The sequence below is a fragment of the Trichechus manatus genome, unplaced genomic scaffold, assembly GCF_000243295.1.
Source record: "Trichechus manatus latirostris isolate Lorelei unplaced genomic scaffold, TriManLat1.0 scaffold00037, whole genome shotgun sequence".
NCBI lineage: Eukaryota > Metazoa > Chordata > Mammalia > Sirenia > Trichechidae > Trichechus > Trichechus manatus.
The window spans coordinates 11085365-11099871 of record NW_004443973.1 but is presented as its reverse complement, the minus strand read 5'-3'; the positions used below and the strand labels follow the sequence as shown (position 1 = coordinate 11099871).

The window sequence follows — 14507 nt, the reverse complement described above, 5'->3', positions numbered from 1 at the left end:
AAGAGGAAATTAAATAATATAAAAGGAACAGGAAAGATGAGTTATCCTTACTTAGGCACAAGTGCAGGTGGAAGGTTCCTTTCTTTATCAGATCCAGCTGTCCAGAGCTGGCTTTTTCTTTAAAGCCTGACTCAGTGATGCTGGTGTTAGAGAAGTAGGTGGAGGTGCTGCTCTAAAAACCTGGCAAACCAGAGATATCCTCAGAACGTTACCACATACTGTCAAAGCATGTTTCAACTATAAAACACTATTTACGGAAAACGACAAAACATTTGTAACTATCTAAAGAAAGGAGAAAGGATAGTTAAAGACAGGGTTTCTTTTTCCAATCTAAGTAAGAAAGCAATGTCATTCATTAGACTATTAAACCAAAAGTACTTTGGTGGTTCTTTTTATGCAAATTTTAAGAAAGGATATCATCACAGATATTATCTAATATCCTTTCAAAGTATACTTGGCCATAAAAAGCATCTTGGAATTTGAAGGGTGACATGCTTCTAAACCCCTTAGAGAGCCGAAAAATACCACCAAATGATCAGTATATCCTGTGCCAGCTTTATTTGGGGAAAAATAACTAATAAAAATGTTCTGAGTGTGAGACGTGGAACAGTGTATATATAGTGTAGTGACAGAGAGAGATCAGATCATGATATAAAACCCTGGCTCTATTTGCTGTGCAGTCTCACGACTGCAAATTATTTAACCTCTGTGTGTCCGTCTGCTCACTTTTAAAATGGAAATGGTAATAGCACCTACTTCAAGAGGCTGTTGTGAAAATTAAATGAGATAATACATGGAAGGCACTTAACACAGTGCCAGGCTCCTAGTAAGTGGTCAGTTCATGTTAGCTGTTCCTAACTGTGCGAGTGAAAAGACACTGAAAGATAAGTGAAAACTAAACTATCAGTTTCAAGTCATATTTGTTCAGTAGTATGAGATGAAATTAGAAAAAGATAGCTTCCAGGAAGGTAAAGAGAACAATCATAGAATATACGTATACAAACAGATTTATTCTGTTTTTCTTTTATGACTATGAGCCCTGGGCAGGTTTGCTTGGTCTGAGGTATTTGCAGGTTGTGCCACCTTAGTTTACAGACTAAACACACGAAGACTAGGTAAACCTTTCCCCTAGAAAATGGGTTTTTGTATTTCTGCAGATAGGTACCCCAGATACCCATTCAGCTACAACATCGTTTTGTCTGCACACCACATAGAGTACTGGTGACAGACAGGCGCCCACATAAACAGGCAGCCTGTCTGTGCTGAGTTGAGTACTCGCCGACTCAAGCAGGGCTATGCAAGCGGAAAACCATGGCGTGGAGCAGAAGGGATGGTTTGGAACTCTTGACTTCCCAGCATGCTCTGGGGCACTGTGGTGGAGCAACGTGATAGTTTAAAAGCCTCTTGCACATCTTCCCAGGCAAATTAAAGTGATTCATTCAACAGATAATGTTATTGAGCCCCTTCTACATGCCAGGTACTGTTCTAAGCATTGGGGAAACAACAGACAAAAATCATGGTGCTTACAGGCTAGCGATGGAGTTCCACGATAAACGAAACAAAAACATCACATAGTATATTAACATTTGATAAGTGCATGCTGGAAAATCAAGCAGGGAAGGAGGATAAGGCATATGGGAGAAGTTTAAAGTGTCATCAGGAAAGGACTCACTGGTAAGGGGACGGTTGCACAAAGCTGAAGAAGGTGAGGGACTCTCTGTGAGCTAATTTTGAGATCTGTGCACTTTATGTAAGAATGTAAACCTTGTCTCACATTGAAGAATAATTAGTAACAAATTTAGAACATAAAGCTGCCATTTTTCTAAGTTTACATATAAATCTCTTTGGCTATGTGTAAAGTTTTGATGCATTAATAAAAGCAACCAAATAGAACTAAAAGTAAAAAGTAATAGGACTCTATACCCAGTCCTAAGGTTACTATTAATTAAGTAATATTTCCTTAAACCCTCCACTGCTGCCATTTTCCTCACCAATATTCCAGAGATGACCATAGCTCAATACTCTACCATGAAGAAACTGCAAGGACTTAGGATACAGCAGAACTGAAGACCTCAGTGATAAGCTTGAAATTATTGTCCACCTAGAATTGACTATAGATCATTACCATATGGCATTGGCCTATTTTACTTTCTGTTTCAAATCAGTGTCCTTCTAGTGGTTTGATAATGTTAAAACATCCCTGAAATCGGAATCACATAATCAGCATTTTAGGATGTTCTTATGCTGTAGAGAGCATTTAGAAGATGTTGTTGTGTGCTATTGAGTCATTTCCAACTCATAGTGACCCTATATGACAGAGTAGAACTGCCTTATAGGGTTTTCTAGGCTGTGTTCTTTATGGGGGAGGAGCGCTGGTGGCACAGTGTTTAAGAGCTCAGCTGCTAAGAAAAGGTCAGCAGTTCAAATCCACCAGCCATTCCTGGAAACCTTATGGGGCAGTTCTGCTCTTTCCTGTAGGGTCGCTATGAGTTGGACTCGACTTGACGACAACAGATTTGCTTTTTGGTTTTTTTGTAATCTTCACAGGAGAAGATATCACCTGGTTTTTTCTCCCGTGGAGCCGCTGTGGGTTCAAACTGCCAACCTTTCAGTTAACAGTTGAGCGCTTAACCATTGTGCCACCACGGCCCCTTTAGAAGACATTAGATTCCATTAATCGTATTAATTTTAAAAAGAAATATTTGTTAGTCATCTGCAGAGTTTCTAATGATGATGTTGATTGTGCAGCTTCTGATTTGCTCTTCAGATCAGTTTTTGAAATGGCAAATTATTGGTGTTGGATATATTTTCAGTCACTTGACTTAATAAAGTGTACATTTATAAAAAGAAGAGTTAAAAAAACAGTGAGAAATTTAAAGATTCGGAAAGAGCACAGAAAGCCTAAATTGTGCTAGTAATTCTCAGAGACACACAACTGAAAATGGAACCACTCTTTCATCTTTTTTTCTCGTAAAGTTGATCATATAATATTTGATGACACTTCACTGGTGGCTCTCAGCCAGGGTAGTGTTGTCACCTAACCGTGTTTGGGATTGCCGAGGTGAGGGCATATTTTTGTTTGTCACAGTGACAGGAGGCATTTAGTACCCAGTGCCAGCAGTGGTCACGTCCTGCATGACAGGGACAGGCCCACACCACCCACACCATAAAGAATTCATCCAGAATGCCAATAGCAATGTCCCTTCCCCATGGAGAAACATGCTAAGCCTGGCAGTATTACAGTTTCATGTCTAACCTCTTCCCCCTCCCCTAAACAGAATTACCCAAGTGAAAAGATGCATTTTCAGAATTATAACTACCACATAATCTGAATTTTGTATGTTTGGGGCATTTATCTTACATCATCCTTTTAAAAATGCTGGTGGAAATTTTATGAAGCAGGTAAATTCACGTTTGGTCACTCTCCTGTTACTTGATTCCACAATAAATTAGAAAAGAAAAACTTGATTAAGGGAGCTACAGTTCTGCAGAGTAGCCAGATTAATTTAAAAGGACCCTTTTCCTAACAGTGTTTTTATTTTATTTTTTTAGCAAAATCACATTTTTCATATTTTACATAAATAACTAACGGGAAGAAGTTGAAAGCACGTAGCACAGTTGTTTCTGATGCTCTGGAAATGCTGAGAGCCATTTTTTAACCAGTGATTTTCAGCATGCTGTGGATTTTGATCCTCATTAAAATCAAGGGACTTTGGGGTGCTTAGGAGAGATCTTAGAATAACTTCTCATAGCATTACTATGTACATAACTTTATTTTTCAGAGTTCTCATGAGAGTGGTAAGAGTTTTATGAAAGGTAATTTTAAAATTTATTCTGAGTTAAATATTGATACATTTTTTGATTTTTTATACACTAGATTTGTGCAGCCTTTTGAAACCAGCAGTCTCACCATACCACATATATAATAGAACGTAATTTTCCTATAATCAGGCACCGTTTGCTGCTTTTTAATAAGACTAGTGTTATTTGTTTGTTTAGATTTTTAGCATTGTCAGAGAGAAGACTCTCTCCTATTCTTTTGATTGTAGCATAGCCTACATGCAGCATTTCTGTGATGACAAATGAGAGTCTACCAGGGAAATCTGGAGGACTAGACGTGTTTCCTCAGTTTGCAACTTAGTTTGCACTCCATCGCCTCTGAGGAGCTTTCTAGCATGTGATTATTTACTTCAAAACTAGAGTTTCAAGCACCTATATTATTTTATATCGTGTGCAGAATAGTATATCTTTTAATGTCAGATATGATACACTGCACATATTGCTTTTGCACTCTTTTAACAATTTCATCCTAAATAGAAAATACTTATATTCTTTGAGTGTGAGCTTTGAATAGATGGCATTGTCACCTTATTATTTTTAACAAAATCCTTTTCTCAGTTATTCTATTGCAATGTTATTCTCAGCAAGTCCTATGCCAAGTATCTTGTATAATGTTTGTATGGAAGATTACACTTTACTCTTGTGTGGTAACACTACTGAGTTATTGACTACATAGTTGGAATTTGATATTCCAGCACAAAGTCCGCAATGTATTCAGAAATCCAAGTTGGTGTCATACATTTCATTTTGATGTGATCTTTTCTTTGCTTTCCATTGTTCTAAGACTCCATTTTGCAATAAACGTTTTGACAGTAAATCCCTTTGTTATGTGTTGCTGTGTATATAAGATCTTTGTTAGACTGGATTCCCAACATCCTTTGAAGGGATCATTGTCACACGCATGCACATGAGTGTTAGCTTTTCTCTCCTGAAGTCAGTTGGAGTGTAAATAATGAATTTGTAAAGTGATGGGGCAATCCCAGGATTTTTTTTTTTTTTTTCCTATCCCCAAAGAAATACAGAAAGGCTTAGAATTTACCCTAACAGCAGGTACAGTGATATGTTAACAAGGTACAGAAAACAAAGGAAAGAGTAAGCCACTGTGTGCCTGGAGATCATTAGCTTTTATCCCCCATCTTGCCAAATTCAAACCGTCTGGAAGCAGTGCTGGACTCCAGCCTTCCTCTCACTCATCTTTGCAAGCAACGTGCAAAGAATCCTGCTGGAGCAAGTAGCAAACTGACTCCCAAGCCTTTCCCTTGGTATCATATCGATGAGCCATCCGCGGAGCGCAAGAGAACCCCTCTTCTCTCCTCTCCTCTCCTTTTGACATTAGAACCAAAGATGTTGATCTTGATTAGTCATTTCACTAACAACCGTTATTCTATTCAAGAAATACTTATTTGTCAATTTTGTTTAGCACAACATTTGGGAATTGTATAAAACTCAAAACACTACACATCCCCCCACTCCCTATAAAAGCCAGCCTTGATGCGAGGAAATATTTCTGCAACTCAGTCTGTTGTTTCTTGAGCTAATCAAAAAAGTTCCTTGTTTCACATTTGTTTCTATGATAGGAGAAGGGAATGACGTGTCTCTGCAGCTGTACCCAGCTGCCCTGGGAAGAAATAAAATTTGTCATGCATTTTCTTTGATCAAGTTCAGCTTTAGATTCTATTCGTCAAGCCATTTGCCTTACCTCGTTACTAAAGCAGGTGAGTGTATTTGGCAGTTCCTACACGCATCAAGTGTTTCAGGGGAGGGAAGAGGCAACCCCTGGGTGAGACAAAGCACAGGAGGGTAGCCTAGTGTGTGTATATATATAGAACAGCAGAGCTGTAAGTGTACACCTCATATATATATGTATAGATATTTGTGTATATATATAATAGTAGAGCTCTAAGTGTACACTTTATGCCCTTGCAACTTTTCTATAACACTGAAACTGTACACATATTTATTTTAACCTATGGATTTTTTAAAAATTATTTTTCTTGGCCCTCCAGACTCTGCCTCAGTTCCCCTTTTTCCTCCAACATGCACAGCACTGCATCCAGTGCTCCAATTAGGTGCTCCAGTTAGGTGAGCAAGCCATGCCCATCCTCCCCCCCCACCCCCAACAGTGCCAGCTTCTTGCCTTGTTGCTTCTCTTCACCTGGAATCACTGCAGTTCTCCCTGCCTTGCAGTGCTCAGCTCAAGCCACTGTGCCTTCCATTCCCCTTCTCTTATGTTATGAAACCCTCGCTGAATACGTCACTCTTTTCTCTAGTATACCCACAGACCTTAAACTCTTTACATAGAATTCAGCATTTTGGTAAATGTATCCTTCAATTCATTCAGTAAAAATATACACCAGGTGTTGTATGCCAGACACTCTGCTAGGCACTGAGAAAACCAAGATGAAGAAGGCCTTGGACTCTCCATGTATAATTCATATGTTTCACCCCAATTAAATTAAAAGCTTCCTGAAGGCAGGGGCCATGCAGGGTTTTGAGCATGTGAGTACAAAGTAAATACCTTCAGGAAAATCCTGATCAAAAGGTGGGGAATGCAGAACAGAATTTCAAATTCTCATTGACTTCAGACTTCCTGGAGCCATGGAGGGTGGATGATCCCTGAAACTATTTCCCTGAGATCTTTAAACCTTAAACCAAAAATATCCCCTGAAGTCTTCTTAAAACCAAACAACAGTTTAGCTTAACTAGTAAAGAATGTCTGCCTTGAGCATTATGCTGTTTTAAAACTATCTATACGGGATCAGATTGACAACAGCAACTCGAAAGATTACATGGGAACCTTAGGGGGGAGTGAGTTTATGTTAATGAGGGAGGAACAGCTCAAGAGAAGGAGGTGAGAATGCTTGTACAACTTGAAGAATGTAATCAATGTCACTAAATTGTACATACAGAAAGTTGAACTGGTGTATGTTTTGCTGTGTATATTCTCAACAACAACAAAATAAAATCTTTTTTTAAATAATAAATACCTGCAATTAGAAGGATGAACTCACCCACCCTCTGATTTTTACATCAGTAGTAAAAATAATGAAAATCAACTTTTTTTGGTTCACCCACAAAAAGCATTATTTGTAGCAGAGGTTAAGTAACACTTTCCAGTGTTATCTCATGAGCATTGCAAGCGTTTTGGCAAGTTAAAGATAATGGCTATAACTTTCACCAAAAACACAATAAAGTATTATTAAATAAGATAGTGGCTATACCAAACTCTAATTCAGCTCATAAGACACAGATTTTTTCAAATTACATAAGCATTATTATTTAGTCCATGGCTATGGGCCATATATTGAAGTGAGTAGCTCTTTGGCTCTGAAAATGAGGCAGGCTGACATCCCCTGCAGACATGTTCATTCACCCTTGTGCTCTCGACTGGGGAGGTATTTAAGTCTGTTTTATTCACAGCAGCTCTGCAACCTGGGTTCCTTAGGACAGCTCCAATTTCACATGGCCTTCTTCTTCCGTGGGTCCTAACATTTGGTTTTAAAATATAATGCAAGTGAAATATTTAGCTAAACACTTGGAAATTACCCCTGTGAGGGTAAGCATAATAAGTCATCTAGTTTCCGGGTGGTTGCTTTGGAATTTTCACTAATAATCATCCAATCCTCAGTTGGCTGAGAATTCCAAGGAAGCCTCTGGTATCTGACAAATGTCAGAAATGTCTTGGCTGCCAGGGCCCTGATGTGGGATATAAAACCCACAAGTGGGATATAAAAATCACTCTTGGTGATTTTTGAGATCTTTTTCCTTGAGACTTTCTTCATATGAATCTCCAAATAATCAATGTAGATCACATGTGGATCAATTTCTCAGACTGGTTAGGATAACTAAAACTATGATTTGCATTAAAATTTAGTACACTCATACAATGAAGACAAAGGTAAATTTTGTTTGGATAGCAGGTTTGAGGTCTTAAAACACTTCGTTTTTTTGTGGTAATAAATTCCTAAGAACAGATTTGTTATGGACATTTAGTTCCTCTTTCTGATTGATTGCATTCTGAGAACTGTGACTATGTCTAACTTTAAGAAGGAGAGAAATGGATAAAGAAATACAATGAAAATAATTTCCAAAAACTGATAAAAATTTTCTGCCTCCTTCCCCAAATCTGAAGCCCAGCTGAGAGACAACATACAATATTGGGAAAAGGAGGGACTTTGAAGTCAGGCCAACCTGGATTTTAACTCCAACTCTCCTACTTTCTAGGTGTTGACTAGGCAAGTTATAAAGTCTCCCTTTCCATCCACTTCGTCGTGGATAAAATGGGGGTAATAATACATACTTGCAGAGTTAAGGTTGCAAATTGATGAGGAAATGAATCTATGTAAGTTTATATCACATGTATATAGTAGGGGTTCAGTAAAAAATAGTTGTTACTAGCTCTTTAGAAAGGCATAATACAGTGGGAGATGAAGAATGCAAACCATCATAGAGATTTCTGTGTGTCTCTAAAAATACTTCATACTGCCACTCAACTATAGGAACAGAATATTGTCCAAGGAAAGCAAGAAGGCCACCTTCTGGGTTTTATAACTCCTAATCACAGTAGAACCATGGAGCCCTGGTGGCTAAGTGGTTAAGAGCTCAGCTGCTAACCAAAAGGTTGGCAGTTCAAATCCACCAGCTGCTCCTTGGAAACACTATGGGGCAGTTCTACTCTGTCCTATATGGTCGATATGAGTCAGAATCAATTTGATGGCACCAGGTTTAGTTTTCTTGGTAATCACAGTGGAAAGTCTGCCTTAAAATTAGTGAAGCATCTTCTCTCCCATCACTTTGAGATGTTGGAATCCATTTCCTCTAAGTGGTTTGCATAAGCCATGTTTGAGAACCCAATGTGGTCCTTTGTCAGATCCAGTCCCCTGGGGAAAGTTGGGGAAAGGTTCAGATTGGTCATAGCTTGCCGTATCAATTGACTAGCTCTCAAGCTGACGGCTTATGCAATAATTATTCATTGAGTGCCTACTCTGTGCCATGTACTAACAGAAGAAAATGCCAAGATGTGCACAGTTCCTGCTGAAGCTGTTGACAGCATACAATGAATTGTTACTGACTTCTATGGTCTCAACCCTTCTCTGCACTGAGGAATTCCTCTTAAGATCAGGAAAATTGTTCTTGATTCAACCTAACCTGCAGGAGGAACCAAGCCAGAGCAGCAGCCGAGAGCTAAAAGAGTGAGGCAAAGGGATGAACCAAAAAGACAATCATAATACTACTTTTCTTTCGTTTCATTCATATTTCCCACGCAGCTGCTGCCTTCCTTTGAGATTGGTGCATGGACGGAAGACGACGTGGTAAGCTGCTTCTATTAATGCCACATTTGACCTGGGCAGGTATTTTGTAAATTTGTCCACAAGCTTAAGACTGCAGCCAGAGGGGTCTGGGCCTTAGGAAAGTCTAACTAGGAGACTCGGACAAATTACAATTTTTTCTATTTTTAATGCAATAACAATTTAAAATAAAATCTCAAGAGCAAAGCAAGTACCTCTTCAAATCTTACAAGAGGGTCCCACCTCCCTGTTTCCTCTGACAGGTATTCTGGATACAATAATGAATGCCAGTGACAAAATTAAGAGGATGACCCAGAATACTAAGAGAACATACTTAAAAAACAATCAGGCTATCTTAAATTTTCCTAGAATGCCAGGGGTGGAATTGAACACTGGAGGAAGATCTGGTAAAGGTTGTGCTAGGCTGGGATGCGGCTGAGCTGGATTTCCTTCCCACCTTAGGCCTATTCAGAAAGTGACAGGTTAGATTGTTCACCTTTACTCTGGCCTTCCCCGGGAGTGAACACAAGTGCTCCCAGACATTGTCTGCAGCTGTAATCAGAGAAAACCTGTTGCCGTTGAGTTGACTCCGACTCATGGCAGCCCCATGTGTGTCAGAGTAGAACTGTGCTCCATAGGATTTTCAATGGCTGTTTTTCAGAAGTAGATCACCAGGTCTTCTTCTTTTTGACCAGCCAACCTTTCAGTTAGCTGTTGAGTATGTTAACCATTTGCACCTCCCAGAGAAGCCCCACATTTTTAAGAGGATACAGGTAGACTATTTAAGTCCAAAGGAAGCCCTGTACTCTACGTTTCTACTTTGCCTTTTGCGTGTCCATATCTGTTTCTTTAGTGTCAAAATAGGTATGAGAATTCCTGACCAAAGACCTCAGGGCCTTACATCTGTGCATGTACATTTTACAAATGCAAGGTATTAAATAAACAAGAAAAAAAAAAAAGATGTAATGCCAGACTGCGCAAGTATGACCCCCACGCTGAGGAACAAACCCAGGTGCCACAAGATACAAGCTCACTGCTAGAAACTCTTTGGAAGCTCTTTACCTAACTCAGCTCGGTTTCTGGGCATTTCCCTCCCTGCCCTTTGTATTCTCATGTAGTAAAACTACTTTCAACGTTAGCTAACCTCTTTGGCTTCTAAAGGGTAAGGAAACTTGGCACCAGTTGCCTGTACTTTTTCCCTGTTGTTCACTGAGCCCCAGTGGTTCTAAATTTCCTGCCAGCCCTGCTTAATGAGGAAAGAGGATGTAGGGTCTCCTTTATTCACAGGCCTGGATATAATCCCTTTATCCCCCTGCAAAGCTGGCCCATCTCATTTTCAAAGATTTTTTTTTTTTAAAGCACTAAGCTCCAATAGCTATTTTTAGTCTTTGCCCTGAGGTTAAGTGGTTTCCAGTCCATTTAAATAAAATTCCAGGATCAAAAGCTCCCCAGAGAAGCTGAGGGGCTGGGTCTAGTCTCTTTTCTATCTCCTTTACCCTATAATGTGAGAGAATACCAGTAAACATACGCAAAATAAGATTCAAGGCAAGGGGTCACTGGGGATAAGTGAGGAAGTCCTTGTTTGGGCTCCAGGGCTGGGAAGGCTTCAGAGCATGATTCCAACCACTTCATTCTACACAGGAAGCTGCAGAGTCTGCTTATCCTAGGCCACATGGCCACACTACTAACTCAAAGGCTGGCAGTTCAAAGGTTGGCAGTCCAGAGGTGCCTTGGAAGAAAGGCCTGGCGATGTGCTTCTGAAAGTTCACAGCCTTGAAAATGCTATGGAGCATAGTTCTATTCTGTTACACATGGGATCACCGTGAGTTAGAATTGACTGGAAGGCAACTTGTTTGGTTTTCGGGGAGGGCCACATGGCTACCTCATGACCAGGGCTAGAACGGAGGACTTATTCTATCCATTCCTCTGTCTACTACAGTGTGGTCCCTGTTACTCATACAATTCCTGGGTAAACGAGTGCCCCTCAACAAACCAGGTGACCACCATCACATAAATGGAAAAATAACTATAAGAACCTTTTGAAGGGATTTTTATCTCTCTCCTAAATAAGGAGGAAAGCACTAACAGTCCCTCAAGTGTCCAAGACCCCCAAAGGAAGGGATATCTCCAGTTTGAAAGCTTGAAGTTTTAAAACTACAAACAGAAAAATCTTCCATTTTACCTTTGAGGTTGAGCCAGAAGTTATAAATCTTTAATCTATTGAAAACTTAGTGTTTTACTGTTAATCCTGGCCTCTGACCGTGTGTAAGTCTTCAAAACTCTGTATGTCCTCTCTTTCACAGTACTTTTGGCTTCAGCAGGTCGTCAGAAAAGGCAAGTAGAATAACTTAACTTCTGAATTCATGGAGTTAGCTTTGTTTTGGACATGGCTTCGTCTAATTTTATTCTGCCTTCTCATAACTTTCTTCAGGTGATTCTTCAGAGGAGATGATTGTATACCCAAGCTTGTTTAAGGAAAACAACATTACAGGGAAGCGGCTGCTGTTTTTGGAGGAAGAAGACTTGAAAGACATGGGGATTGTCTCCAAGGGACATATCATTCATTTAAAGGTACCTCAGAAGGGAGGATACCCAATCTGCACATCTGTATTGAACACCTACTGTGTAGCAGATCATGTTTAGATGCTGGGAATAGAAGCAGGGTTGTGCTGGTTGTTCAAGTGCTGAAATACTTCCATATGGTATGGTTGATAATCAGCTGCTGTCCCCATGGGACTCCTCCTCCCTCCTCATAAGTCAACAACCAAAGGATTAATACCTATCACAGCAGGAGTCACCTGGATATACCTGAGTATCACCCCTGTGCCCTCATGAAGGTTTAGGTTAGTGGGGAAGCCAGATAGTAATCATGAAATAGTGGTAGAATGACATCTGTGAGAAACGCCACCAAGAAGAGGTGGGATTAGGATGTGGAAAGGCTTCTGTGAAGAAGTTATGAAGGAGTTGAGAGCTGAAGGACAAGTAGGTGTTAGCCAGGTGAGGAGGGGAGGGTGTTCCAGGGTGAGTGGACTGCCGGTGAAAAGGCCTTGGTGAGGGAGAAAGACAGGCCACCCAGGAATAGCAGGAAGCATCTCCATTTAATGCTAGAACAGTCAGGTATTCATTAGAAATTGCTAAGGACCCTGAAAGTTGCCCATTGGCCTGAGTGAAACCTACCTCAGTAACCTAAAATCATGGGAATTTCGCTAAATTTGCAATCTTCGTAATTTTGAATTGGAACAGATACCACCATACATGTATGTTAATCCCTCATTTACTCAGGAAATTCTAACATTTCCCCCAAAACTTCAGTCTTGGATCCCTTCAAGGCTAAACCTCTGATTTTTTTGTTGTTGTTGTTATTTTTTGCAGTTTAGCAACCAGATCTGTTTTTTGTTTGTTTGGATGTTTTGTTTTGTAGTAACTCAAACCAAATAAGAATTGCTGGCATCTGTGGGACATTGTTATTAATCAGAGTTCTTTTTCAAGTGAGATCTTAGGATAAAAATTAAGCTTGCTCCCCAAACCTTTCGTCACCCTCAGTTTGGGTCGATGGAGGCGTGTGCACAAGTTAGAAACAAGAGACACAGAACAAAGGAAGAAATGTAGAAAAAGCAGCTTCCTATCCTAATCCACATCTTCACAAAACCTCAACCACATGCCAACTAATTTTCCCTTTACCTCAGTTAAAACCAAAAAACCAAACCCATTGCCATGGAGTCAAATCCGACTCATAGCGACCCTATCAGACAGAGTAGAGCTGCCCCATATGGTTTCCAAGGAGCAGCTGGTGGATTCAAACTGCCGACCTTTTGGTTAGCAGATGTAGCTCTTAACCACTGCACCACCAAAACAGGGCTTTCTAGAGAAATCCCCACTAAACCCCAAAGAGAACACACTCACTTCTCTTCTGTGGGCCCTGGATCCACATAGAAACACCCTTACAGCTCCTCAGCACCCTTTGGGTGATGGCTTTGCATTCACCCACAGAGATCATCTCCAAGACAGAAATCAGGAACTTCCTGTCTTGTCCCTCCTATAAAATGGGCAGGAAAACTCATGCATCAACGTGTATCTCAAAAGATGTCAAAGAATTTAATCTCCATCTCTGGGTGTGAGCAATTCCACCCTGGAAAGCTATGCTTGCTTTGATGGGTTACGGTATGAAAAATGATTTCTATGGTACAGAGAAATATGGGGTTCCAAAAGAAAAATTTTACAAATCTTGTCTTGTTTGGCAAAGATAAGAGGCTCTTCCCCTTCCTTTCCTTTCTGCTGTCTTTGAAAAAAAACCAACATCCCTTAAAGACTAGTTAGGAGGATAGGAGGTGGCGAGCTGGGATGCTTGCCTCACCAAAAGCCACAGGTGATTTAAATATCCCCCGACTTGGCCACTTTCAATGAGATGAATTGACACAATAGCTGCGATAATCAGCTCAAACATACCAATGATCATGAGGATGATGCAAGACCAGGCAACATTTTGTTCTGTTATACATAAGGTCACCATAAGTCAGAGCAAACTCCACGGCAACTAACAACAGCAACAGAATTGGCCAATGAAAGGAAATCCTGGAACAATCAAAGTGCCCCCTCTATGGTGGTTGGTATCGTTAGGGCAAGCAATGCCCAAACTGTTCATTGTTCAGCACATTCCACTGAATGCCTACCAATTGCAAGACTAGGCCTGTGAAGTTACAAAGAAGAATCCTGCCCTTAAAGAATTTACACCCCAGAGAAGAGATCAAACATGTCCATACAACTTCTCATAATATGGAGCATATTGGCAGCTCAGAGGAGCCGCAGAGGGTGAGGGGAGGAATGGAGAGGGAATGCTTCATGAAGTGGGTAGCCCTTGAGCTGGGTCTTGGAGGAATGACCAAATTTAGAATGTAAACAGCAGAAGGAAAGGGAAGATTAATCTAGGCAGAGAGAATAAGGAGTTAAGAAGCAGAAGAGAACCTAGAGGGCAGAAGAGATTGGCTTTGATGGAGGAACAGTAAGCGGGGCTGCCTGATGGAAGCGTAGGTGTGGAGTGGAAATCATGATAGATACATAAAGGAGAAGGGAAGTGGGGCCACATCACACACAGCTACAACATCAGGCTGGGATCTGGAATTTTAACAGCTGTGGGTAGTATTGGATGTGTCAAGTGGTATCATGCAATACTTCGCTTCTGGAAGTTATAAGGTGGATTGGAAATGTGAGGTTGGGTTTTAATTGACCAGTTAGGAGATTATAATATTAACAACAAAAAAAAAAAAAAAAACCCTTGCCATCGAGTTGATTCCAACTCATAGCAACCCTATAGGACAGAGTAGAACTGCCCCATAGGGTTTCCAAGGAGCGGCTGGTGGATTCAAACTGCCAACCTTTTGG

The 14507-nt window shown here is 40.4% G+C and overlaps 1 protein-coding gene across 2 annotated transcripts in view; it reads left to right on the top strand.

The window, feature by feature from the left end:
• Nucleotides 1-14507, top strand: part of MAP3K20 (mitogen-activated protein kinase kinase kinase 20) — a 224619-nt gene that overhangs the window by 167957 nt on the left and 42155 nt on the right. For both annotated transcript variants that reach the window (XM_004375500.1, XM_023730563.1), the window contains exons 12-14: nucleotides 9108-9152; nucleotides 11432-11462; nucleotides 11560-11699. In XM_004375500.1, coding sequence (XP_004375557.1) covers nucleotides 9108-9152; nucleotides 11432-11462; nucleotides 11560-11699 — 216 coding nt within the window. The remainder of the gene's footprint in view (nucleotides 1-9107; nucleotides 9153-11431; nucleotides 11463-11559; nucleotides 11700-14507) is intronic.